The sequence below is a fragment of the Puma concolor genome, chromosome B3 (genome assembly GCF_028749965.1).
Source record: "Puma concolor isolate L17-30 chromosome B3, mPumCon1.1.hap2, whole genome shotgun sequence".
In the NCBI taxonomy this organism is placed as follows: domain Eukaryota; kingdom Metazoa; phylum Chordata; class Mammalia; order Carnivora; family Felidae; genus Puma; species Puma concolor.
Genome location: NC_141672.1, coordinates 40090098 through 40113915, shown reverse-complemented (window position 1 = coordinate 40113915; position 23818 = coordinate 40090098). Strand labels below are relative to the sequence as shown.

Sequence of the window (23818 nt, the reverse complement as noted above, 5' to 3'; positions counted from 1 at the left end):
GCTTCTCAAACTATCTGTGGTAATGGACAATTTCTCTCCAATTGTGGACCAGTGCTTTTGTAAATGGAAAAAAGAAATAAATTACCAGAAGACTGAGATTTAAAAAGTCATGTCGTATGCAGTCCTACTTTTTATTATTAGATTTAACAGACATAAAATTACTTTGCCAGATTGCTAGTAAGCGTTTGCAAATACTTATTCTTAATTTCTGTACTAAAGAGTGATGGAGAGGTAATAGTTTGTAGACCAGCAGAGGTCAGCAGACCACCTTTGAGGGTGTACCACTTCCAGGCATGGCCCATAAAGTCTCTCATGCAGTCTTTCACATCCTCTTTCTTTCCCTGTCTACAGACTAGATGTCAGGGCTCAGCGTGCTCTTGAAAACCAATGACTGAAGACAGCAGAGGCTTCATTAGTCTGGGTCCCTGGATGACTTCTTGGTGCAGAACCCTTCCCATCCCAACTTGCCATTAATTGAATTTAATGGGAAAGAAAAATAAATTTCATTTATGTTAAGCCACTGAGCATTTAAGGTCTATTAAGTTACACTATTGGTATTCCCTATAATGAAATATAGAGAACATATGTATCGACAAAAGTCCTTATTGGAAAAGATTTAAAAATTGACTACAGTAAAAATAAGAATTTCTGTGTATCAAATATCACCATAAAGATAGTAAACAAAAATAAGTCAGACTGGGGAAAGATATTTATAATACATATAACAAACACCAGTTTAAGATCCAGAATATATAAGGTGATCCTACAGATCAGTATGAAAAAGGCAAACAACCCAATTGAAACATGGACAAAACATATGAACAGGCATTTCATAGTAGAGGGAACAGGAAGAAGATTAGAATTTAAGAAGATGCACAACCATTAATAATCACAGAAATGAATGTTAACAGCACAATTAGGTATCAAGTTTCTGAGATGATATGGCTGAATTTGGAACTGCCATACACAGATATTGAAGTGACAATCCGTTCAACCACTCTAGAAAAACAATTTGACGTTATCTTTTAAAGTTTTACACTTGCACCCATTATCATCCAACATTTCTACATATATATACATATATACGTGTGTATATGTGTATATATGTATATATATACATATATATATATACACATATATATACTGCTGTAATGTGTAAGTAGAATTGCCATATTTGACAAAGAAAAATAAAGGACGTCCTTTAAAATACAGTTAAACTGTATTTAAGATAAACAAGGAATAACTTTTAAATATTTATTTATTTTTGAGAAGGAGCACAAGTGCGGTAGGAGCAGAGAGAGAGAGAAGGAGACAGAATCTGAAGCAGGCTCCAGGCCCTGAGCTGTCAGTACAGAACCCAACAAGGGGCTTGAACCCACAAACTATGAGATCATGACCTCAGCTGAAGTCGGTTGCAAAAGAATGAGAAGCAAAACAAGGTAGTTGTTACCATGGTAGTGGTAAAGGCAGAGGAATAAATTAGGGGAGGAGTTCACAGATGAATGTGACAGACTTGTTCCTGTTCCTGTTCCTCCACAGGTAGAAGGTACACAAATGTTCACTTCATTGTTATGCTTATCTTAGACATGTTACATAAGGTTTTCTGTATACATAAATATTACATAAATTTTTTAAAAAAGATCAATGATCAGGAAAGTTAAGTGAGTTGAACCTCCATCTACAGATGGTCTAATGCTTTCCATTATATTGGCATACCACTCCTAAAGAATAAAAATAGCATGCCCTGCAATCTGAAAATGGTGAGAAGTCCAGCATACTACTCCATATCTAGCTCCAGGGAGTAAGAGGTGGAGCATACACAGAGTGCCAATTAAGCCAAATAATCGATAAATACGTACTTTCTGCCAAGTACTAGGCCAGATTATTATGAACATAGGGGTGTGAGCGGCTGTGGGGTGATGTTCACAAGTTTCTCAATTTGTGGTTGCAGAAGACTGCAATGGTTACAACGAGAGACACACATTGAACACTATACTATGTGGTTGTAAACTATGAGAGAATAAGTGGAGTTCACTTCCTAGTAAAAGGTCTTCTTTAGATCCTGTTTCCACGAAGAATTGGGTGGAAGACGGGACCTGTTCTTGCCGAACTATAAAAGTTGACTTCTGTGACTCCAGGATCACTTTAATGTTTATTTTTGATATAAAGACAAAGTGGCAGCGGGAGAAGGGCAGGGAGAGAGGGAGACACAGAATCTCAAGCAGGCTCCAGGTTCTGAGCTGTTAGCACAGAGCAGGATGAGGGGCTCGAACTCACAAACCCCTGAGATTATGACCTGAACGAAGTCAGGGGCTTAAGTGAGCCACCCAGGCGCCCCCAGGGTCACTTTAAAGGAAAGTAAGGGTAAAGCCAATTTACATAAGCTAGACTAATGCAGACCTAAAATCCTGCTTGGGCTCACACGACTCCTGAGATAGAAACTTCTTCAATGAAATTGAGAGAACTGACCTTAGCCCTCTATCTTTAAGCAGATCAGGGCAGGTACGGGCACACATCCACTCATGCGCAAGAAGCAAAACCCACAATTCGCACCAGTCCAGCTAGAGGCGGAGCTAAAGGGGCCGGATAAGGCAAGTACGTCATGCACAGGGGCGGGACGTCCGGCTTCGGTTTCCTGGGCGACAGCTGCCGGCTGGTCCGCGCGTGGTCTAGGGGCTTTTGCAGGCATGGGGACTCCTGCAGGCCTGCAGACTGACTGCGAGGCGCTGCTCAGCCGCTTCCAGGAGACCGATAGCGTGCGCTTCGAGGACTTCACGGAGCTCTGGAGGAGCATGAAGTTCGGGACCATCTTCTGGTGGGTGTTTCTAGTCCGCTACCCTTGCATCACTCCCTGCTCAGAGGCGGAGTAGGAAGCTTTTTTCTTCCCCAAAGCGCTGCTGCTCCTGGGAAGGGCGGAGGAAGGCTGCAGCCCCTGCACGCTGCCCCCAGCTCTCCCGGGCCTTCTTCCTGGGCAGTTTCATTGGCTTCGTCTGCGTCCTTTTGCGGCCTCCCGCCGAGTATGTATTTCTGCCTGGCCACCCTTCTAAACCGTCTTCTCCATCTCCTCTGCCTCACCCTGGCCCAGGTCACCCACCATTTGCCCTCCTCCAGCCTTGTTCTCCTAAAGCCCCTTGTTTAAAAACAAAACAAACACCCAAGCAAAGACAGAACGCTGCACGACTGAATTCGTTTTTCATACAACCACAGTTGTCTTTCTAGAGTGGCAGTCCGATCCTGTCCTTCCCCTGCTTACCACTCCAGTGGTTTGTCTTGCTCCAGGCCGCCTGTGGTCCTCTTCAGGCTTTACTGGGCCTGGAGCTTTCCCCCCAGTTCCTTCTGCCAGACCACCTTTTTCTAAACTCAGATTAATCTCAAATGAACAGTGTTTCAGGGAAGCCTTCCTTTGCCCTTCTAGAGTAAGTCAGGCGTTCATACTGGGTTTTTCCCCAGAGCATTATGCTTCTTTTATGTCTCGACTTAGCACAGGTTATTTTCAGCGTGTAGTTCAAAAGGTGGTGGAGTATAGCGGTTAAGAGCAAACAGATTACAGAGCGGGACTGCCTGAATTTGAATCACAGCCCAAAGAGTAACTCTGACTTCGGGCAAATTACTTGCCTGAACTTCCATATCCATAGCATGGAGACTGGAATACCTCTTATTGCAGTCATGAGTGTTAAATGAGCTAATACGTGTTAAGGGTACCCTTCATTGCCCTGTAAATATTTATTTATTATTATTATTATTGCTTTATAGTTTTCCTTCCATTAGACAGAGCTCTGTGAGGACAGTGACTGGATAAGTTTGATATTCATTAGCATAACACACACAATATTGAAAAAGCTAAATGATTGGCTGAATGAATTCTTGTGATTAAGACTGTGTTTTCCTGAATCAGAAGTAAAAGTTCTCTTTGTTTCAATGTAATAATTACCTGTGTAGTTTGTACATTGCGGGGGATGGAGGATAGAGAGCTATTTGTTGTACAGTTAATGAAAGGAACTAATTTTTTTAATGGCTACTAAATGTAATACATTTATAGCTTAATGTATTTAATCCGTAGAACAACTTTGAAAAGCAGGTACATAATTATCCTTGTTTTATGGAAGGGGAAATTGAGGCTTAATGAGGTTAAGTAATCTCCGTGGTCACACAGCTAGTAGGTGGTAAAGCAGATATTGGAAAATATTGCGGGGGTTACCTCCATATATTTAGCTAAGGAGGAAAAAGTAAAATGAGAAAAAAAGTAGACACTACTTGAGTAGTGGTGATGTTTCTTTAGCAGTTGCTTTGGTTGCTAATACTACAGTAAGTATTTTGCATTCTTTTAGTGTATTCATTATTTGAAGATCCCAGGCTTTGGGAGTATAGTGAAGTCTGCTTTTCTACCCTGCTCCTTCTTTACTTTGGTGAGCTTTGTCCTGCAGAATTGGGAGGAGGGTGTGGGTTATGTTGTATTGTGGTTCTTTAACTTTTTCACCTAGGTGTCTCAAGGACTAATGAGGTGTAGAGTATATCCCTGAGAGTATTGGGGAAAATCTCCGTTGTATATTAGAAGGCATATAACTTTTGTATTTTATTCTGTAATATAACCATGGTTATTTTAATTTTTAAAAATGTTTTAAATTCTTAACCAGGAATAATTTGTAGCCCCTCCCCCTTTGCTCCCCTATTCAGCAAGTAAAGTTGATGCCTTAGGAAGATGCATCCTGTTTACCGAGTGCATGCCTATTCCTCAGTGTAAGAAGCACAGCAGAAAAGTAAGTTTTTGTGCTTGGATTGTGAAAGGATCAGATGTGGAATGCCCATCCAGTTTCTAGTAGCTGCTAGAATATACGTCTTCTAATTCGTGTTCATTACTGGTTTACTTAGAGTCATAATATATTTTCTCTTTGTTTTCTAGTGGTAGAATGAGAAATTTAGAAAAGAACATGTTCACAAAAGAAGCATTAGCTTTGGCTTGGCAATATTTTTTACCGCCCTACACCTTCCAGATCAGAGTTGGTGCTTTGTATCTGCTATATGGATTATATAACACCCAGCTGTGTCAACCAAAACAAAAGGTAATACTTGTTGTTTTCCCTCAGCAGAAATAGGAAACAGGTACAATATTTTTACAACAAACTGATTTAAACAGGAATGCCAATGTTTCAAAATTAAAATACATTAATGAAAAAGATATACCTTTAGTAACTTTTTTACTCTCTTGTTTGTAGATTAGAGTTGCCCTGAAAGATTGGGATGAAGTCTTAAAATTTCAGCAAGATTTGATAAATGCACAACATTTTGATGCAGCTTATATCTTTAGGAAACTGCGACTAGACAAAGCATTTCACTTTACAGCAATGCCCAAATTGGTATGTTATCTAAAATAGATTGTTTTTCAAAATGAGAAATTATACTTCATTGTTCATAAAGTACCTCAGTCTCCATAAAGTAGAAAGAATATTATATAATTTCCAATACAATTAGAACAGTAGGAGAAAATAGGAGAAAATGCTTTCTGATTACTTTTTTTTGCAAACAAAAATTTAGTCTCTGCTTTTAAATACAGTGTGTTTCTAGATGCCATCTGTTAAGCAAATTGTTAGAATAGGAAATGAGATTTGGCATTTGCCATTTGTTTATTCCTTTATTCAGATCAGAGAGGTTACTGAAAGAAGACCAAGGAATTTTAAAGTCAGTTGGTGAAGAACTGAAATGTCCACTAATAAAATATGTTTCTTCAGTCTTATGACACTTGAGATATTAGATTAAAAGAGCACCAGGTCCTAATTCTGGATCTGACATCAGCTGGCCAATCATGTAACTTCTCTATCATTTGAATTTATAATCATGTGGCATGACATCTTAAAGGCTATTTTATTTTATTATTTTTTTAAATACTTTATTTTATCTATCTATCTATCTATCTGTCTATCAAAGAGGGCACAAGTGAATGAGGGGCAGAGAGAGAGGGAGAGAGAAAGAATCCCACACAGGCTCCATACTGTCAGCCTGGCCAAATTGGGCTCAAGCTCCCCTGAAGTGGGGCTCAAGCTCACCTGGTTTGGGGCTCAAACTCATGACCTGTGAGATCATGACCTGAGCTGAAGTTGGATGCTTAACCGACTGAACCACCCAGGTGCCCCTTAAAGGTTATTTTAAAAGTCTGATAGTCTTTGGAAAATGGATTATCTAAAAAAATGTCCTTTAAAAGACATTCATTATCACACAGCTATCATATAGAATGAAGAAGAAAATTCAACGAGCTGAAGTTACAGAAGAATTTAAGGACCCAAATGATCGTGTAATGAAACTTATCACTTCTGATGTGTTAGAGGTAAATTTGTTTTTTATGCTCTTGAAATTAAAAAAAAAAATGTTTTATTGTTAACTATATACAGAAGTTACACCTTCATCTAGGGATACTGAAATTTTTTCTAATGATTTTAACCAATCATAGAATGCTTATTTCTCTAAAGTATCAGATGTAATACACTCTAAATATATGAAAATTTATGGAATAAATCTTGAAACTCTGTGAGAAGCAAAAAATATAGAAGACTGCCCTTGGACTTGGGATGTTTAGATTCAAATACTGAAGCCACCATTTATGTTTGATTTTAAATAGGTCATAAAACAAGAATTTAAAGTGACTTAATTTTTATTTTTTAACACTATGTATTTATTTCTTAAGTTGCTTTTTATAATGCTTATTTTAAAAGCCACTGAAAACAATAAAGCTGTTCTGATAAAACAAAAATATGAAATCAAGATTTATGGATAAGAGGCATAGTCTTAAAGCAGCTTTACCATCTAATGTGTTTTGGTATTTTATTTGAGTTGTCAGTATTGAGAAAAATCATCTTTCACATGAATAAGTAGTGAGACTCTCAGAATTTTACATGCATGGAATAGCACTGCCCTGAGGTTGAAACAAAACCCATTTTTGGTTGTGGACTGATATGGTGGTAGAAAGTTAATTTTTTGTCAACATACCTTCTTAAACATGGTTTTTGATTTTACGTTCTTTTAAGAATTAAAGGTTCTGAAAGTGTTGAAATACAGGTTCCTTTGTTTGAAAATATTGTCTGTGTCAGCAAACAGGTATGGAAGATTTTATATTTTATGTTTTTAAGTTAATTTTTATTTTGAGAGAGAGAACGAGCAGGGTAAGGGCAGAGAGAGAGGGAAGGAGAGAATCCCAAGCCAGTGCCACACTCAGCATGGAGCCCGATGTGGGGCTCGATCTCATGACCATGAGAACATGACCTGAGCTGAAATCAAGAATTGGATGCTTAACCGACTGAGCCACCCAGGTGCCCCTGACAGATTTTAGAGAACAGAGCTGGGGTGAACAAAGGCATATCCTTTTAGGGTGATCAGGGAGAAGGGTCCAAAGGGCCAAGCTATGGAATGCCTATTCCTAGAAGCTTCTATGTGAAGTCATCGTGATTTTTTGTAGGGTCTTTCACTTACCACAGACCTGCTTTAAGAGCCTTTTCCCTCTGTTGACTCTGTTCACCCTGTCCGTGTGCAGTCTTTCACCTGTTCTCATAATAATCCTTACATTTAATACTTCCCTACGTTGCTTCTCCTGCCTGCAAATGCTATTAAGCCTACATGTCAGCAGACCTGAATTTGGGTCATGATTCAGCTACTCATTAGTTCTAGCTTTGTGGTTAAGGATGCATAATAAAATGAAGAGACTAGGATATTGAATCAGAACTTCTGATTTTTGTTGAGTCACGGTGTTGTATACCTAAAACTAATATAACACTGTTTACTATACTGGAATTAAAAAAAAAAAGTATATGGGGAAAAATAAACTTTTGATTTTGAATTATAACTCTATTACTTAAATAGGACCTTAAGCCAGTCATTTCTTTGTTTCTTTACTTCTACAATTATAATACAGTAGTGGCTATCATGTGTTGTGTGTTCAGCACGTGCCAGGAACTGTTGGGTGTTTTATGTCTGTTATCCCGCTAATGATCATAGTAACCCTGCAAAGGAGGTGGTATTTTCCTGATTTCAAAAACAAGGAAACTGAGGTTCAGAGAAAGTAAGTAATTTGCATAAAGTAGGGTACAGTAAGGTACAGACACTGGATTTGAATGTCCAAGCCTATAAGGCTCCAAAGTGCATGTACTTTCTTTTATTTCTTAATCCTTTAACTTTGTATGTTGCTTTACATTTTATAGAACATTCCCACTTGTATAAGCTCACTTAATATAGTTTACAGTGGGCTAGATGGCATCACTTAATTTTGTACAAATGTGGAATGTGATTCTCAGATTGAGGGATTTGCTCAAGGTCACAGTCTAGCAAATGACAGAACTCAGCCTCAAAACCGGATCCAGCTAGTGGTCTTTCCTCTGTATTTTATTGCATGTAGTAAAATAATGGAATTCAGCACACTGCAAGCTGTACAAAGTTAGGGGCTCCCCATGTCTGGACAGTGTTCTCCTTTGAAGGTCCTGCATGAGTGAGCACTCAGCACTGCCCAGCAGCTCGTGATTGTTTGAACAGATCCCTGTCAATGCCATCAAAACCTACTGGAAATGAATTGAGTAGCCTAACTTGGGGATGACTCGGGTGTTGCAGTGGTCATCTGTGATGGGAGTGTCAGTCGTTCTCTGCTGCTCTTTGAGCCAAGTCTCAATACTGGCTTTATCTGATTTCTGAAGTCTACCTGTAATGTGCTGTCTTTCCCTTACCCCATAGACCTGCCCAACTGGCTGGAGGTTTCTGGGGAAGAAGGTCTAAGTGATGCCTCAAATGTTGTCAAAAATTGCCTTCTATTTCTTTTAATCGTGGATCTTACTAGTGAAGTAATGATGGAGCTTATGGGGACAGGCACAGAGGCTTTGAGGTTTGTGAAGATTAGTGGATCTCTGTGGAGACCATTAATAAAGTTGTACTATTTGGGTTGTATGATTATATTGTTTTCAATATACTGTAGCTTATTATTCTTTATCAACTTAGTCACTTGGGAGTGTCATTTTATTTTGTGTTGGTTTTGCCTTTAAGTTTCTCCTCAAAAATTGAACTGAAAGATTCATCTTTTCACTTTTAGGAAATGCTGAATGTTCATGATCATTATCAGAACATGAAACATATAATTTCAGGTGATAAATCCAATCCAGACAAAGCCCTCAGCTTGATAAAGGATGATTTTTTTGACAATATTAAGAACATAGTTTTAGAGCATCAGCAGTGGCACAAAGACAGAAAGGTATGTGACTGCTTGTTTAATATATCACTGTTGTATTTGCATTCTACACTAATGGCTAGACAGGGATGATGAGGTTGAGAGGCAGTTTAGTTGAGTGGCTACATTCTCCTGGAGTTAAGATTTCGAGAGCTTTACTTTTCTAGGTCTGGCTTTGCCAGTTATCAGCTATGTAATGCTATTTAACCTTACAAACAGATTTTGTATGTCATTATATATATATTCACACAATTATTAATAATAATTCTATAATATGTATTAAATAACATACATTATATATAATATCTATCTAACTTTAGAGGAATAAGTAATCTTGGTATACCATAGATTTATTCCAATCTTTATAATTTAGCATTTTCTAGAGGTTGCACACTGGCGGTCTTTGGGCCAAATCCTACACACACGTGTGGTTTGTTTGACACAGTGTTGATCCTAAAATTGTTTTAAAATGTCAAAATAATTACTGGCACTTAAATATTTGTGGACTTCAGTTAAAATTCCAGACATCTAGCTTCTGTTAAAAATCAGTGGTTTGTAATAGTGGTCCCACTTTTGTGCATGGCAACAGACTGCTAGACCTGAGTGGTGGCTTCTTCCATTGTGAGAAGGCATGCTCTGCCTGCCTCGATTTATCCATTTACAGATCTCATCAGCACAGTTTAGTTTTACACAGTTTTACAGATTTTCAGTTTAGTTTTCTGATCCAGATACTGACGCTGGAGCTGCCCACATTCCACAGTAACCTTTTCACCTAGAGAAACTTTTTACCCTGGAAACCTCATGGCCAGCCTTGCTGAATTTAGCTTTGAAATCACCACTCCATCTTATTTTAGTAAATACTTTTAGGAAAAAATAAAAGTAAAACATAAGCAATTTCTGATGACTTATTATGTGTCTGATAATGTATTAGTGTTTTCATAAGTGCTAGATGGGAATTATTATTTTATATATTGTCTTTCAGAAAGATTGGTTGCCAGTTTTTGGCTTTTCATTATATAAAGGGATTTGGCTCAAAACTTAATTTTAGAAAAGATAAACAAAGAAAGTGATGATGACAGTCTTGAGAAGAAGGAAACAGTTTGCTTCCTCTACCCACATTTATTTTAATGAGAGACAGCACAGTTTAGAATGTTTGAATACTTCAAGTGTTACAAATGGGTTACACAAATGACCTAGGCAATCAATGTAAAAATCTATCGGAGTACTCTCTTATTGCCCTTTTTTTATACTACTTTTTTTTATAGCACCCTCTTTGAGTAAACTCTCTAGTTAGCATTACTAAGACCTCTGAATACCTGAAGGAAAGGAGAATAAACCAATTTTCTTACTACTATGTGAAATGCATGTTTTCCTTCCTTAGTTAGGAGGATTTAGGCATTTTATTGATGATTTTTAGAACTATTCTGAAACCTAACCTTGACCTTAACTTAATGTCAGGTGGTGGACCGTGCACTAATAAGGTGAAATGATCTTTTAGTTTTGCAGTAATTAAAAAAATAAATGATTCTCATTGCTCTGAAATTATTTGCAATTGATTTTTAGTTAATTTGAATTGTAAATGTGTATATATAACTTTTGTGCTCTTCCAGAATCCATCCTTAAAATCAAAAGTTAAAGATGGAGAAGAAAAGAGAGAAGGAAATTCACAAGAATCAGAGGTCAGAGAAATTCACTATCTGATTGTTTGCAGGGCAATAGTTTGGTTAGTTTATTTTCATTTTCTGTGTGGTTCTGTATACAAGTATTATGTATACAAGTGATTCTGTGTACAGGTATTATGACCCTTGGTATTAAAATAATTATCTCAGACAATCCTGAAACATCAGCTCTATGAAAAGTTAGTCTGTTTTTTCCTGGAAACCTTGTGGAAGACCACAACAAGTGTAAATTGGGAGTGAGGATGTTAAGAGTTTTTGCAGGGAAAGGGGAGAATGATGGTGGAAGGTGCTCTTAGTCCTTACACAGGCAGAGTAGGGTTTTTGAAATATGTCTTTTCTTCCTGTCCTACTTTCAGCCAGTGTGGAGCTCTAGCTACTGTTTATTGCTTCCTGCCTCCAGGGTTTTCATCCATCTTCGTGGATGAGACAGGAGTCATTTTGGGGCATAGGCAGAAGAGGAGGCAGATGAGGAGGGAGTGGCCTGATCACCAAGGCTTTCATTCATATAATCTTCCTTAAATCCTGAATTTCAACAGTCAGAAGCTATGGAGATGGTATTGTGGACCTGCTATGAGAATGTTGTGTGTGTTTATATGTCTTTGGTCAATATGTGTCCAAAAAATGTTAATTTCTTTTTACCGTACCTTCTATCTCCAGTCTTCTTTCTGATACCAAGTACCTGGGTATTCATAATTTCTTTTAATGTTTATGTGTTTTAACTTTTTCACCTTCCTGTTTATTTCTTATCCAGAGATGTGAAAGGGCAGAATCCTTAGCGAGAATAAAATCAAAGGCCTTTTCAGTTGTTGTTCAGGTAAGTTCTTTCTTTCTTTCTTTTTTTTGTTTTTAATTTTAACATTTATTTTTTTATTTTTTCAGTATATGAAATTTATTGTCAAATTGGTTTCCATACAACACCCAGTGCTCATCCCAAAAGGTGCCCTCCTCAATACCCATCACCCACCCTCCCCACCCTCCCCCCCCCCACCCCCCCCCCCCCCCCCCATCAACCCTTAGTTTGTTCTCAGTTTTTAAGAGTCTCTTATGCTTTGGCTCTCTCCCACTCTACCTCTTTTTTTTTTTTTTCCTTCCCCTCCCCCATGGGTTTCTGTTAAGTTTCTCAGGATCCACATAAGAGTGAAAACACATGGTATCTGTCTTTCTCAGTATGGCTTATTTCACTTAGCATCACACTCTCCAGTTCCATCCACGTTGCTACAAAGGGCCATATTTCATTCTTTCTCATTGCCACATAGTACTCCACTGTGTATATAAACCACAATTTCTTTATCCATTCATCAGTGGATGGACATTTAGGCTCTTTCCATAATTTGGCTATTGTTGAGAGTGCTGCTATAAACATTGGGGTACAAGTGCCCCTATGCATCAGTACTCCTGTATCCCTTGGGTAAATTCCTAGCAGTGCTATTGCTGGGTCATAGGGTAGGTCTATTTTTAATTTTTTGAGGAACCTCCACACTCTTTTCCAGAGTGGCTGCACCAATTTGTATTCCCACCAATAGTGCAAGAGGGTTCCCATTTCTCCACATTCTCTCCAGCATCTATAGTCTCCTGATTTGTTCATTTTGGCCACTCTGACTGGCGTGAGGTGATATCTGAGTGTGGTTTTGATTTGTGTTTCCCTGATGAGGAGTGACGTTGAGCATCTTTTCATGTGCCTGTTGGCCATCCGGATGTCTTCTTTAGAGAAGTGTCTATTCATGTTTTCTGCCCATTTCTTCACTGGGTTATTTATTTTTCGGGTGTGGAGTTTGGTGAGCTCTTTATAGATTTTGGATACTAGCCCTTTGTCCCATATGTCATTTGCAAATATCTTTTCCCATTCCATTGGTTGCCTTTTAGTTTTGTTGGTTGTTTCCTTTGTTGTGCAGAAGCTTTTTATCTTCATGAGGTCCCAGTAGTTCATTTTTGCTTTTAATTCCCTTGTCTTTGGGGATGTGTCAAGTAAGAAATTGCTATGACTGAGGTCAGAGAGGTCTTTTCCTGCTTTGTCCTCTAGGGTTTTGATGGTTTCCTGTCTCACATTCAGGTCCTTTATCCATTTTGAGTTTATTTTTGTGAATGGTGTGAGAAAGTGGTCTAGTTTCAACCTTCTGCTTGTTGCTGTTCAGTTCTCCCAGCACCATTTGTTAAAGAGACTGTCTTTTTTCCATTGGATGTCCTTTCCTGCTTTGTCAAAGATTAGTTGGCCATACATTTGTAGGTCTACTTCTGGGGTTTCTATTCTATTCCATTGGTCTATGTGTCTGTTTTTGTGCCAATACCATGCTGTCTTGATGATGACAGCTTTGTAGTAGAGGCTAAAGTCTGGGATTGTGATGTCTCCTGCTTTGGTCTTCTTCTTCAAAATTACTTTGGCTATTTGGGGCCTTTTGTGGTTCCATATGAATTTTAGGATTGCTTGTTCTAGCTTCGGGAAGAATGCTGGTGCAATTTTGATTGGGATTGCATTGAATGTGTAGATAGCTTTGGGTAGTATTGACATTTTGACAGTATTTATTCTTCCAATCCATGAGCACAGAATGTTTTTCCATTTCTTTATATCTTCTTCAGTTTCCTTCATAAGCTTTCTATAGTTTTCAGCATACAGATCTTTTACATCTTTGGTTAGATTTATCCCTAGGTATTTTATGCTTCTTGGTGCAATTGTGAATGGGATCAGTTTCTTTATTTGTCTTTCTGTTGCTTCATTATTAGTGTATAAGAATGCAACTGATTTCTGTACATTGATTTTGTATCCTGCAACTTTGCTAAATTCATGTATCAGTTCTAGCAGACTTCTGGTGGCGTCTATCGGATTTTCCATGTATAATATCATGTCATCTGCAAAAAGCGAAAGCTTGACTTCATCTTTGCCAATTTTGATGCCTTTGATTTCCTTTTGTTGTCTGATTTCTGATGCTAGAACTTCCAACACTATGTTAAACAACAGTGGTGAGAGTGGACATCCCTGTCGTGTTCCTGATCTCAGGGAAAAAGCTCTCAGTTTTTCCCCATTGAGGATGATGTTAGCTGTGGGCTTTTCATAAATGGCTTTTATGATCTTAAATATGTTCCTTCTATCCTGACTTTCTTGAGGGTTTTTATTAAGAAAGGTTGCTGAATTTTGTCAAAGGCCTTTTCTGCATCGATTGACAGGATCATATGGTTCTTATCTTTTCTTTTATTAATGTGATGTATCACATTGATTGATTTGCGAATGTTGAAGCAGCCCTGCATCCCAGGAATGAATCCCACTTGATCATGGTGAATAATTCTTTTTATATGCTGTTGAATTCGATTTGCTAGTATCTTACTGAGAATTTCTGCATCCATATTCATCAGGGATATTGGCCTGTAGTTCTCTTTTTTTACTGGGTCTTTGTCTGGTTTAGGAATCAAAGTAATACTGGCTTCATAGAATGAGTCTGGAAGTTTTCCTTCCCTTTCTATTTTTTGGAATAGCTTGAGATGGATAGGTATTATCTCTGCTTTAAACGTCTGGTAGAACTCCCCTGGGAAGCCATCTGGTCCTGGACTCTTATTTGTTGGGAGATTTTTGATAATTGATTCAATTTCTTCGCTGGTTATGGGTCTGTTCAAGCTTTGTATTTCCTCCTGATTGAGTTTTGGAAGTGTGTGAGTGTTTAGGAATTTGTCCATTTCTTCCAGGTTGTCCAGTTTGTTGGCATATAATTTTTCATAGTATTCCCTGATAATTGCTTGTATCTCTGAGAGATTGGTTGTAATAATTCCATTTTCATTCGTGATTTTATCTATTTGGGTCATCTCCCTTTTCTTTTTGAGAAGCCTGGCTAGAGGTTTATCAGTTTTGTTTATTTTTTCAAAAAACCAACTCTTGGTTTCGTTGATCTGCTCTACAGTTTTTTCAGATTCTATATTGTTTATTTCTGCTCTGATCTTTATTATTTCTCTTCTTCTGCTGGGTTTAGGTTGTCTTTGCTGTTCTGCTTCTATTTCCTTTAGGTGTCTGTTAGATTTTGTATTTGGGATTTTTCTTGTTTCTTGAGATAGGCCTGGATTGCAGTGTATTTTCCTCTCAGGACTGCCTTCGCTGCATCCCAAAGCTTTTGTATTGTTGTCTTTTCATTTTTGTTTGTTTCCATATAGTTTTTAATTTCTTCTCTAATTGCCTGGTTGACCCACTCATTCGTTAGTAGGGTGTTCTGTAACCTCCATGCTTTTGGAGGTTTTCCAGACTTTTTCCTGTGGTTGATTTCAAGCTTCATAGCATTGTGGTCTGAAAGTATGCATGGTATAATTTCAATTCTTGTATACTTATGAAGGGCTGTTCTGTGACCCAGTATGTGATCTGTCTTGGAGAATGTTGCATGTGCACTCGAGAAGAAAGTATATTCTGTTGCTTTGGGAGGCAGAGTTCTAAATATATCTGTCAAGTCCATCTGATCCAATGTCTCATTCAGGGCCCTTGTTTCTTTATTGACCGTGTGTCTAGATGATCTATCCATTTCTGTAAGTGAAGTGTTAAAGTCCCCTGCAATTACCACATTCTTATCAATAAGGTTGCTTATGTTTGTGAGTAGTTGTTTTATATATTTGGGGGCTCCTGTATTTGGCACATAGACATTTATAATTGTTAGCTCTTCCTGATGGATAGACCCTGTAATTATTATATAATGCCCTTCTTCATCTCTTGTTACAACCTTTAAAGTCTAGTTTGTCTGATACAAGTATGGCTACTCCAGCTCTTTTGACTTCCAGTAGCATGTAGTTCTCCATCCCCTCACTTTCAATCTGAAGGTGTCCTCGGGTCTAAAATGAGTCTCTTGTAGACAGCAATGGATGGGTCTTGTTTTTTTATCCATTCTGATACCCTATGTCTTTTGGTTGGCACATTTAGTCCATTTACGTTCAGTGTTATTGTAGAAAGATACGGGTTTAGAGTCATTGTGATGTCTGTAGGTTTCATGCTTGTAGCGATGTCTCTGGTGTTTTGTCACACAGGATCCCCCTTAGGATCTCTTGTAGGGCTGGTTTAGTGGTGATGAATTCCTTCAGTTTTTGTTTGTTTGGGAAGACCTTTATCTCTCCTTCTATCCTAAATGACAGACTTGCTGGATAAAGGATTCTCGGCTGCATATTTTTTCTGTTCATCACATTGAAGATCTCCTGCCATTCCTTTCTGGCCTTCCAAGTTTCAGTAGAGAGATCCATCACGAGTCTTATCAGTCTCCCTTTATATGTTAGAGCACTTTTATCCCTAGCTGCTTTCAGAATTTTCTCTTTATCCTTGTATTTTGCCAGTTTCACTATGATATGTCATGCAGAAGATCGATTCAAGTTACGTCTGAAGGGAGTTCTCTGTGCCTCTTGGATTTCAATGCCTTTTTTCTTTCCCCAAATCAGGAAAGTTCTCAGCTATTATTTCTTCAAGTACACCTTCAGCACCTTTCCCTCTCTCTTCCTCCTCTGGAATACCAATTATGCGTATATTATTTCTCTTTAGTGCATCACTTAGTTCTCTAATTTCCCCCTCATACTCCTGGATATTTTTATCTCTTTTTCTCAGCTTCCTCTTTTTCCATAATTTTATCTTCTAGTTCACCTATTCTCTCCTCTGCCTCTTCAATCCAAGCCGTGGTTGTCTCCATTTTATTTTGCAGTTCATTTATAGCATTTTTTAGCTCCTCCTGTTCCTTAGTCCCTTGATCTCTGTAGCAATAGATTCTCTGCTCTCCTCTATACTGTTTTCAAGCCCAGCGATTAATTTTATGACTATTATTCTAAATTCACTTTCTGTTATATTGTTTAAATCGCTTTTGATCAGTTCATTAGCTGTCGCTATTTCCTGGAGTTTCTTTTGAGGGGAATTCTTCTGTTTCATCACTTTGGATAGTCCCTGGAGTGGTGCAGAACTGTGGGGCACTTCCCCTGTGCTGTCTTGAATAACTTGCGTTGGTGGGCGGGGCCGGCAGTCAGACCTGATGTCTGCCCCCAGCCCACCGCTGGGGCCACAGTCAGACTGGTGTGTGCCTTCTCTTCCCCTCTCCTAGGGGCGGGATTCACTGTGGGGTGGCGTGGCCCGTCTGGGCTACTTGCACACTGCCAGGCTTGTAGTGCTGGGGATCTGGCGTATTAGCTGGGGTGGATCGGCAAGGTGCATAGGGGCAGGAGGGGCAGGCCCAGCTCACTTATCCTTCGGTGATCCACTTAGGGAGGGGCCCTGCGGCACCAGGAGGGAGTCAGACCCGCCGCCAGAGGGATGGATCCGCAGAAGCACAGCCTTGGGTGTTCGCGTGGTGCGAGCAAGTTCCCTGGCAGGAACTGGTTCCCTTTGGGATTTTGGCTGGGGGATGGGTGAGGGAGATGGCGCTGGCGAGTGCCTTTGTTCCCCGCCAAGCTGAGCTCTGTCCTCAGGGGCTCAACAACTCTCCCTCCCGTTGTCCTCCAGCCTTCCCGCTCTCAGAGCAGAGCTGTTAACTTATGACCTCCCAGATGCTAAGTCCCGCTTGCTGTCAGAACACACTCCCTCTGGCCCCTCCGCTTTTGCAAGCCAGACTCAGGGGCTCTGCTTGGCCGGCAGGATGCCCCTCTGCCCCGGCTCCCTCCCACCAGTCTGTGTAGTGCCCACCGCCTCTCTGCCCTCCCTACCCTCTTCCATGGGCCTCTTGTCTGCGCTTGGCTCCAGATAATCCATTCTGCTAGTCTTTTGGTGGTTTTCTGGGTTATTTAGGCAGGTGTAGGTGGAATCTGGGTGATCAGCATGACGTGGTGAGCCCAGCGTCCTCCTATGCCACCATCTTCCCTTCTCACCCCTTAACATTTATTTTTGAGAGAGAGAGAGACAGAGTGCGAGCAGGGAAGAGGCAGAGAGAGAGGGAGACACAGAATCCAAAGCAGGCTCCAGGCTCTGAGCTGTCAGCACAGAGCACTACGTGGGGCTCCAACTCATGAACTGTGAGATCATGACCTGAGCCAACTTCGGATGCTTAACCAACTGAGCCACCCAGGCGCCACAATACAAGTATGTAGTTTAAAAAGTCTAATACTACTACATAGCTCATATAACCCAGCAGTCTCCTGCTCCATGACTTCCACCCCGGAATTCCTAATCCATCTTTAACTTTTTCTCTTTCAGTTATCTTTTCTGGTGTTTACTTGGAATTTTGACACTGTTGTTTGTTATTGTCTTCCAGCTTTTGATATTCTTGATCATGGAAGGTTTTAGGACTTTCTATCCCTGGAGTTTTGAAATTTCATGATAATGTAACTTGGTGTGGGTCTTTTTTTTTCCATCGCTGCCCTTGGCTTTCAGGGCAGGCATCCTTTCAATCTGATAGCCTTCAGTTATGAGGAGTTTTTTATATTGTTTCTTTGATAGTATTTTTCCTGCATTCTTGCTTTTTCTCTTGAATTTTCATTTTCTTATTTTTGTTTTCTGTTTTCAATCCCTGTTTTCAGGAAGTCTGTCTAAACTTTGTCTTCTGAACCATTAGTTGAATTATTTCTGCTGACCTTTTTTTATTGCTAAGATTTTTTTTTTTCTTTTCTGAATCTTTTCTTACTTAAAAATTTTTTTTTTTTCTGGAGGCACTATCTTTATCTTTTATCTGTTTGAGGATATTACAGTATTTTGAAGTTTCCTCCTTTCTCCCTAGAGTTCCTATTTTTGTTTATTTTGATCTCTTTCATTTTGGTGGCTTTGTTGAAACGTTTGAAGAGCCTTAGATCATATTTAAGAGTGGTCATATAGAGCTACAACTTTTAGCCTCAGTATTTCTTTTCCTTGGATCTGGTCATTTTTACCAGACAGCTTGTCTGTGGGAAGGAGAGGTAAATAAACCAGGCTGCCAATATTTTGGGAGCCTACAGAGAGAGTCCTCAAGAGGCTTACCGTTCCTTATGCAGATTTCACCTAACTCCTGGGTTGTCAGTGAGAGACTGTCCCCTTCTTCTGTTACACCATTCCTCAACCCTGCAGCTTAGCCTCTCCAGAGAGCAAGCCTCCTGTTTTCTGCAGGAGGTCAGTTGTTGAATTTTGAGGTTGGGAAACAGGACACAATTACTTCTGTAGATTTTCAGCCTATCTGCCATTTTTGTTGTCCCATTTCTTTTTTTTTTTTTTTTTTAATGTTTATTTAGTTTTGAGAGAGAGAGGGACGCAAAGTGTGAGTAGGGGAGGGGCAGAAAGAGAGGGAGACACAGAATGCAAAGCAGGCTCCAGGCTCTAAGCTGTCAGCATAGAGCCTGATGCAAGGCTCCAACTCATGAACTGTGAGATCATGACCTGAGTCAAAGACACTTAACCAACTGAGCCACCTAGGTGCCCCTTTGTTGTCCCATTTCTGATGAATAATTCCTGATCCACTTGGGTCAGCTTGCTTTCTAGTAACTTCCTCAATATAGGTAATTAGATTTCAAATTTCTTCATTCACTTCAATCAGCTACCACTCACTGTTTCTACTGCTAAAATTTTTTTAGCAGCTGCATTGTTTTCTGTTAGCTCTGTTTTGTGAATTTATTCATTTTTAGCTTCTTACTTTCATGTTAGTGGCATTTTAGGAGAGAGCACTGATAAACTTATGTGCTCAATCCCATATTTTTTCCTGTTTTTTTTTCATGAATCCAAGAATGTCTGTATTCTGTGGGAAATTACTATCATTTTCTAGTTGTAGAAATGAAAAGGAATAAAAAAAGTTAAAAGTGACTGTAGATTTGTTAAGTGTTACATATAGGTATCTCACAGTAAATTAAGTACAAAATATTGTTGAACAAAGAACAATAAATTAATTAATCCAAATTGTTTTAAACCAGAACTGTTTCCATATAATATAGTGTTAATTGATATTTAATGTGTATCTTTAGACATTATGAAATACTTTTTAAAAGTTATTAAAGAATTAAATTATAATTCCCATAAAGTGTTAATAGAGTGTCATAGCATAGCTGCAGATTTTTTCTTTATTGAGACACAATTAACATATAATGCATGATAGTTTTTAAACAATTGTTAATACCTGCACTGCATACATGGCATTAACTGAAAACTCCTGTGAGAACTCTGCTTAAGCAAGTAAGGGAATTCATTGACTGATGAAACTAAAATGTCCTTGCACCGTCCCTCCATTTCTTACCTGCTGTGTTGCTTTTACTGTCTTCAAGTGTTCTTCCTGACAGCCTGCTTTGCCGTGGTCCCAGCTTAAGTTCAATAGAAAGGGAGAATTTTCCTTCCTGATAGTTAACTAGAACTCTAAAATGGAGTTATTCTGGCCATGATAGAGATCACATGCCCAAAATCAGTGGCCATGGGAATGTGAAACTTTTGACTAGGTCAGCGGCACATACCTGGAACCAGGCATAAAGTAGTTCCACTCAAAACATGGTGGTAACTAGGGAACATAAATGTTACTAGAAGAAAGGAAAAATAGGTTATTAGACAGTAAGAAACAGTACTCATCCTTTACACCTGTTTCCCAGCCATGCAACTACAACTACATTTTAACCCAACAACTACATTTTTCACCCAGTTTGAGTAGTTGCTGATGACACTCCAGAGAGGCTTTCCTATTGTAAAGATAAAAGAGTATATATATGCAACAAGTGTTAAGCCAGCATTATGGTAAAGTACTTTATGATTTTTATTTTTCCTCCTCTTTGATTGTATATGCTTCTTGCCCTAAATTATCTATCAGTTGGATTCATTTTGTGATTCATTGTGGTTAATTGGATTTCTCACTCTCAAGGCATCCAAGTCAAGAAGGCACCGTCAAGTCAAACTTGACTCTTCTGACTCTGATTCTGCATCTGGTCAAGGACAGATCAAAGCAACTAGGAAAAAAAGAAATAAAGAAACATTGAAATCAGCAGGAAGGAAGATGTCTTCCAAAAACAGAGGTAACTTTTTAAAGTCTTTTTGAGACTCAACAAGGGATAATGGGTCTTATTCAAAGCCTCCCCTTACCATTTTTTTTAAGTTATATTCCTATTTTATTTTAATTTTTTAAAAATTCTAGGGGCGCCTGGGTGGCGCAGTCGGTTAAGCGTCCGACTTCAGCCAGGTCACGATCTCACGGTCCGTGAGTTCGAGCCCTGCGTCGGGCTCTGGGCTGATGGCTCAGAGCCTGGAGCCTGTTTCCAATTCTGTGTCTCCCTCTCTCTCTGCCCCTCCCCCGTTCATGCTCTGTGTCTCTCTGTCCCAAAAATAAATAAAAAACGTTGAAAAATTCTTTATTTAAAATTTTTTTAAGTTCATTTATTTATTTTGAGAGAGAGAGAGAGAGACAGAGAGAAAGAGTGACATAGGGAAAGGGAGAGAGAGAATCCTAAGCAGGCTCCATGCTGTCAGCACAGAGCCCAATGCAGGGCTCAAACTCACAAACTGAGATCATGACCTGAGCTGAAATCAAGAGTTGGACACTTAACCAACTGAGCCACACAGGCACACCTATATTATTCTTTTAGAATATGTATGTTGTGTGATAATTATGGCCTTAGACAGTTTTACAGAACAAATACATCCAATGAAAACTGGACAAATTTACAAAGATAAACATGAGGCTAATAAAGCTATTACATCATATCAAACTTACCTATTTTTTCTTTATTAAAAAGGATTAGACACTTGTTTGAGAACCTTGTGAGATTTAATGTAAAAAATAAATTAGTTATCTTAGATTCTTAGAATCTTACTGCTGAAAGGGACTCTAGGAGTCATCAAATTCATCATTTCATAGACGATGAGATTCAGTTCAGGTCCATACAGATTAAATAACTTGTCCAAAAGTCACGTAGCTATATAATTATAGAATCAGACTAGAATTTCCAGAGCATACTTTATTAGTAATTTTTGTGTGTGAAATAATGTATTCTATAAACTGTATTTCCCTTTAGCTGCATTAGTTAAGATGTACCTTTTCTTTTAAAATAGTGTGTCTATAAAATTAACCTTGGTATGTGATTCCTAAAGAAATTACATTTTAATAGTTTAATTTTTAAGAAATTACATTAAGTATTACATATTCACCATACATACACACATAGCAGACTCAGGAGAAAATAAAAAAAAGCATTAGAAGCATTAGTAAATATTCAGTCTAGTATAAAACACTCCCAGCTTCTAGAGCAGTATATGAAAATATGTTACAGCCTTTTAGCATTGTTTTCCTTCTTATACTGAGGCAGTAGAAGGGGAACTGAAGTTAAATTCCTTTAACATAGTTCAGATATGATTAAGTTCAGTAACAGTTGCTTGAAGAACACTGAACATTCAGAGGAACAGATACCGTATTTGTTAAGGATAATCAGGAAATACTTCAAAAGCAGATTTCTTTAGTTCTTTTTTACGAGGCTAGCAGATATTGGGAAGAGAACTGTTAGACCAATCTCACTTATAAGTATTACTGATAAAAAAAATTCCTGTTACATGTATCAGAAGAATCCCAGATATAAAACCACTTGACTGGGGTACCTGGGTGACTCAGTGGGTTAAGTGTCCAACTCTTGATTTTGGCTCAGGTCATGATTTCATAGTTCTAGAGAATCAAGCCCTGTGTCGGGCTGTGTGCAGACAACCTGTTTGGGATTCTGTCTCTCCCTCTGTATCTGCCCCCAGCCCCACTCACACATGCTCTCTCTCTCAAAATAAACATTAAAAAAAAAAAGAAAAAAAAACACCTTGGTGCATTCATTCCAGGATGCAGGGATAGTGCAATTAGGAATCTCAATATAATTTGCCATATAAATAGGTTAAAGAGGAAAATGTAAATTCATTATAACACTTACCCAAGAAGATGTTTGATAAAATCTAGCATCCATTCTTGATTAAAAGAAGAATCCTCTAAATTAGGGGGTTAGCAAAACTGTTGTAAAGGGCCAGAGGGTAAATATTTTAGGCTTCATGGGCTGTCTGATTTCTGTCACATCTACTCAATTCTGCCATCGTAAGGTGAAAGTAACTACAGACAATATAGAAATAAATGAATGTGTTTCAAAAAAAGTGTGTTACAAAAACAGGTGGTAGGCCAGATTTAGCCTGGGTCCATAGTTTGTCAATCCCTGCTCCAGATAAAAGAAGTAGATGGTTATTTCTTTAAGTCAGTTTTAAAAAGTGTATGTCAAAAGGCCACCTCATGTTTGTTGGTAATATATAGAAGTATCACAATTGTATTTAATATTGATCTTGAAGGGCTAGGCCTATTAGTGTAATTAGGCAGGAGAGTGAAGTGAGATATGCTTTTTTATAAAGGTTATAAAATTACCATGATTTATAAATGACTGATTTTATGTTTAAAAGTATCTTAAAGAGAATTCACTGAAAAGAAAATAGTAACAAAAAATTTAGTAAGGTAAGGGATACTACTGTGGACCTTACAGAAATTAAGAGGACAATAAATAAAAATTGGGAATACCCTTTTTAAAAAAATATTTATTTATTTTGATAGAGAATGTGTGAGTGGGAAAGAGGCAGAGCCTGATGTGAGGCTTGATCCCCCAAACCATGAGATCATGAGCTGAGCTAAAATCAAGAGCTGGACACTCAACTGACTGAGCCATCCAGGTGTCCCTGAATACTTTTGTGCCAATAAGTTAGATAGCTTAGATAAAATGGATATATTTTTTAAAAGACATTTCCAAAACCAATACAAGAAGAAATAGAGAATCTGAGTAGTTCTATGTTTACTAAAAAATTAAATTCCCAGATGGCTTTGCTGGGAATTCTAGCAAACACTTAAGAAAGGAATACTGTCAATCCTGTTCTTTCTGAAAAAACAAGAAAGAACACTTACCAGCTTATTGATACTATAAGAAAAGACAACTAAAGACCAATATCCCTCATGAAAGTAAATGTAAAAATCCTTACAAACTGTTAGCAAGTTGAATCCAACAGTATATTAAAAGGACAATTTGGTAGGACAAACTAAGGTTTATCCCAGGAATATCAGGCTGGTTTATTTAGGAAATAAAC

The 23818-nt window shown here is 38.5% G+C and overlaps 1 protein-coding gene across 3 annotated transcripts in view; it reads left to right on the top strand.

The window, feature by feature from the left end:
- The window catches only part of SNAPC1 (small nuclear RNA activating complex polypeptide 1), a 43206-nt gene that overhangs the window by 7708 nt on the left and 11680 nt on the right, over window positions 1-23818 (top strand). Inside the window, exons 1-9 of one of the 3 annotated variants that reach the window (XM_086709595.1) lie at window positions 2677-2815; window positions 4675-4757; window positions 4901-5060; window positions 5214-5354; window positions 6215-6319; window positions 9059-9217; window positions 10804-10872; window positions 11624-11686; window positions 20598-20748. In XM_086709595.1, coding sequence (XP_086565721.1) covers window positions 4908-5060; window positions 5214-5354; window positions 6215-6319; window positions 9059-9217; window positions 10804-10872; window positions 11624-11686; window positions 20598-20748 — 841 coding nt within the window. In that variant the 5' untranslated portion in view covers window positions 2677-2815; window positions 4675-4757; window positions 4901-4907. Of the gene's footprint in view, window positions 1-2615; window positions 2816-4674; window positions 4758-4900; window positions 5061-5213; window positions 5355-6214; window positions 6320-9058; window positions 9218-10803; window positions 10873-11623; window positions 11687-20597; window positions 20749-23818 lie in introns of those variants that run through there. The other 2 variants (XM_025919665.2, XM_086709596.1) reach the window with 2 other exon arrangements.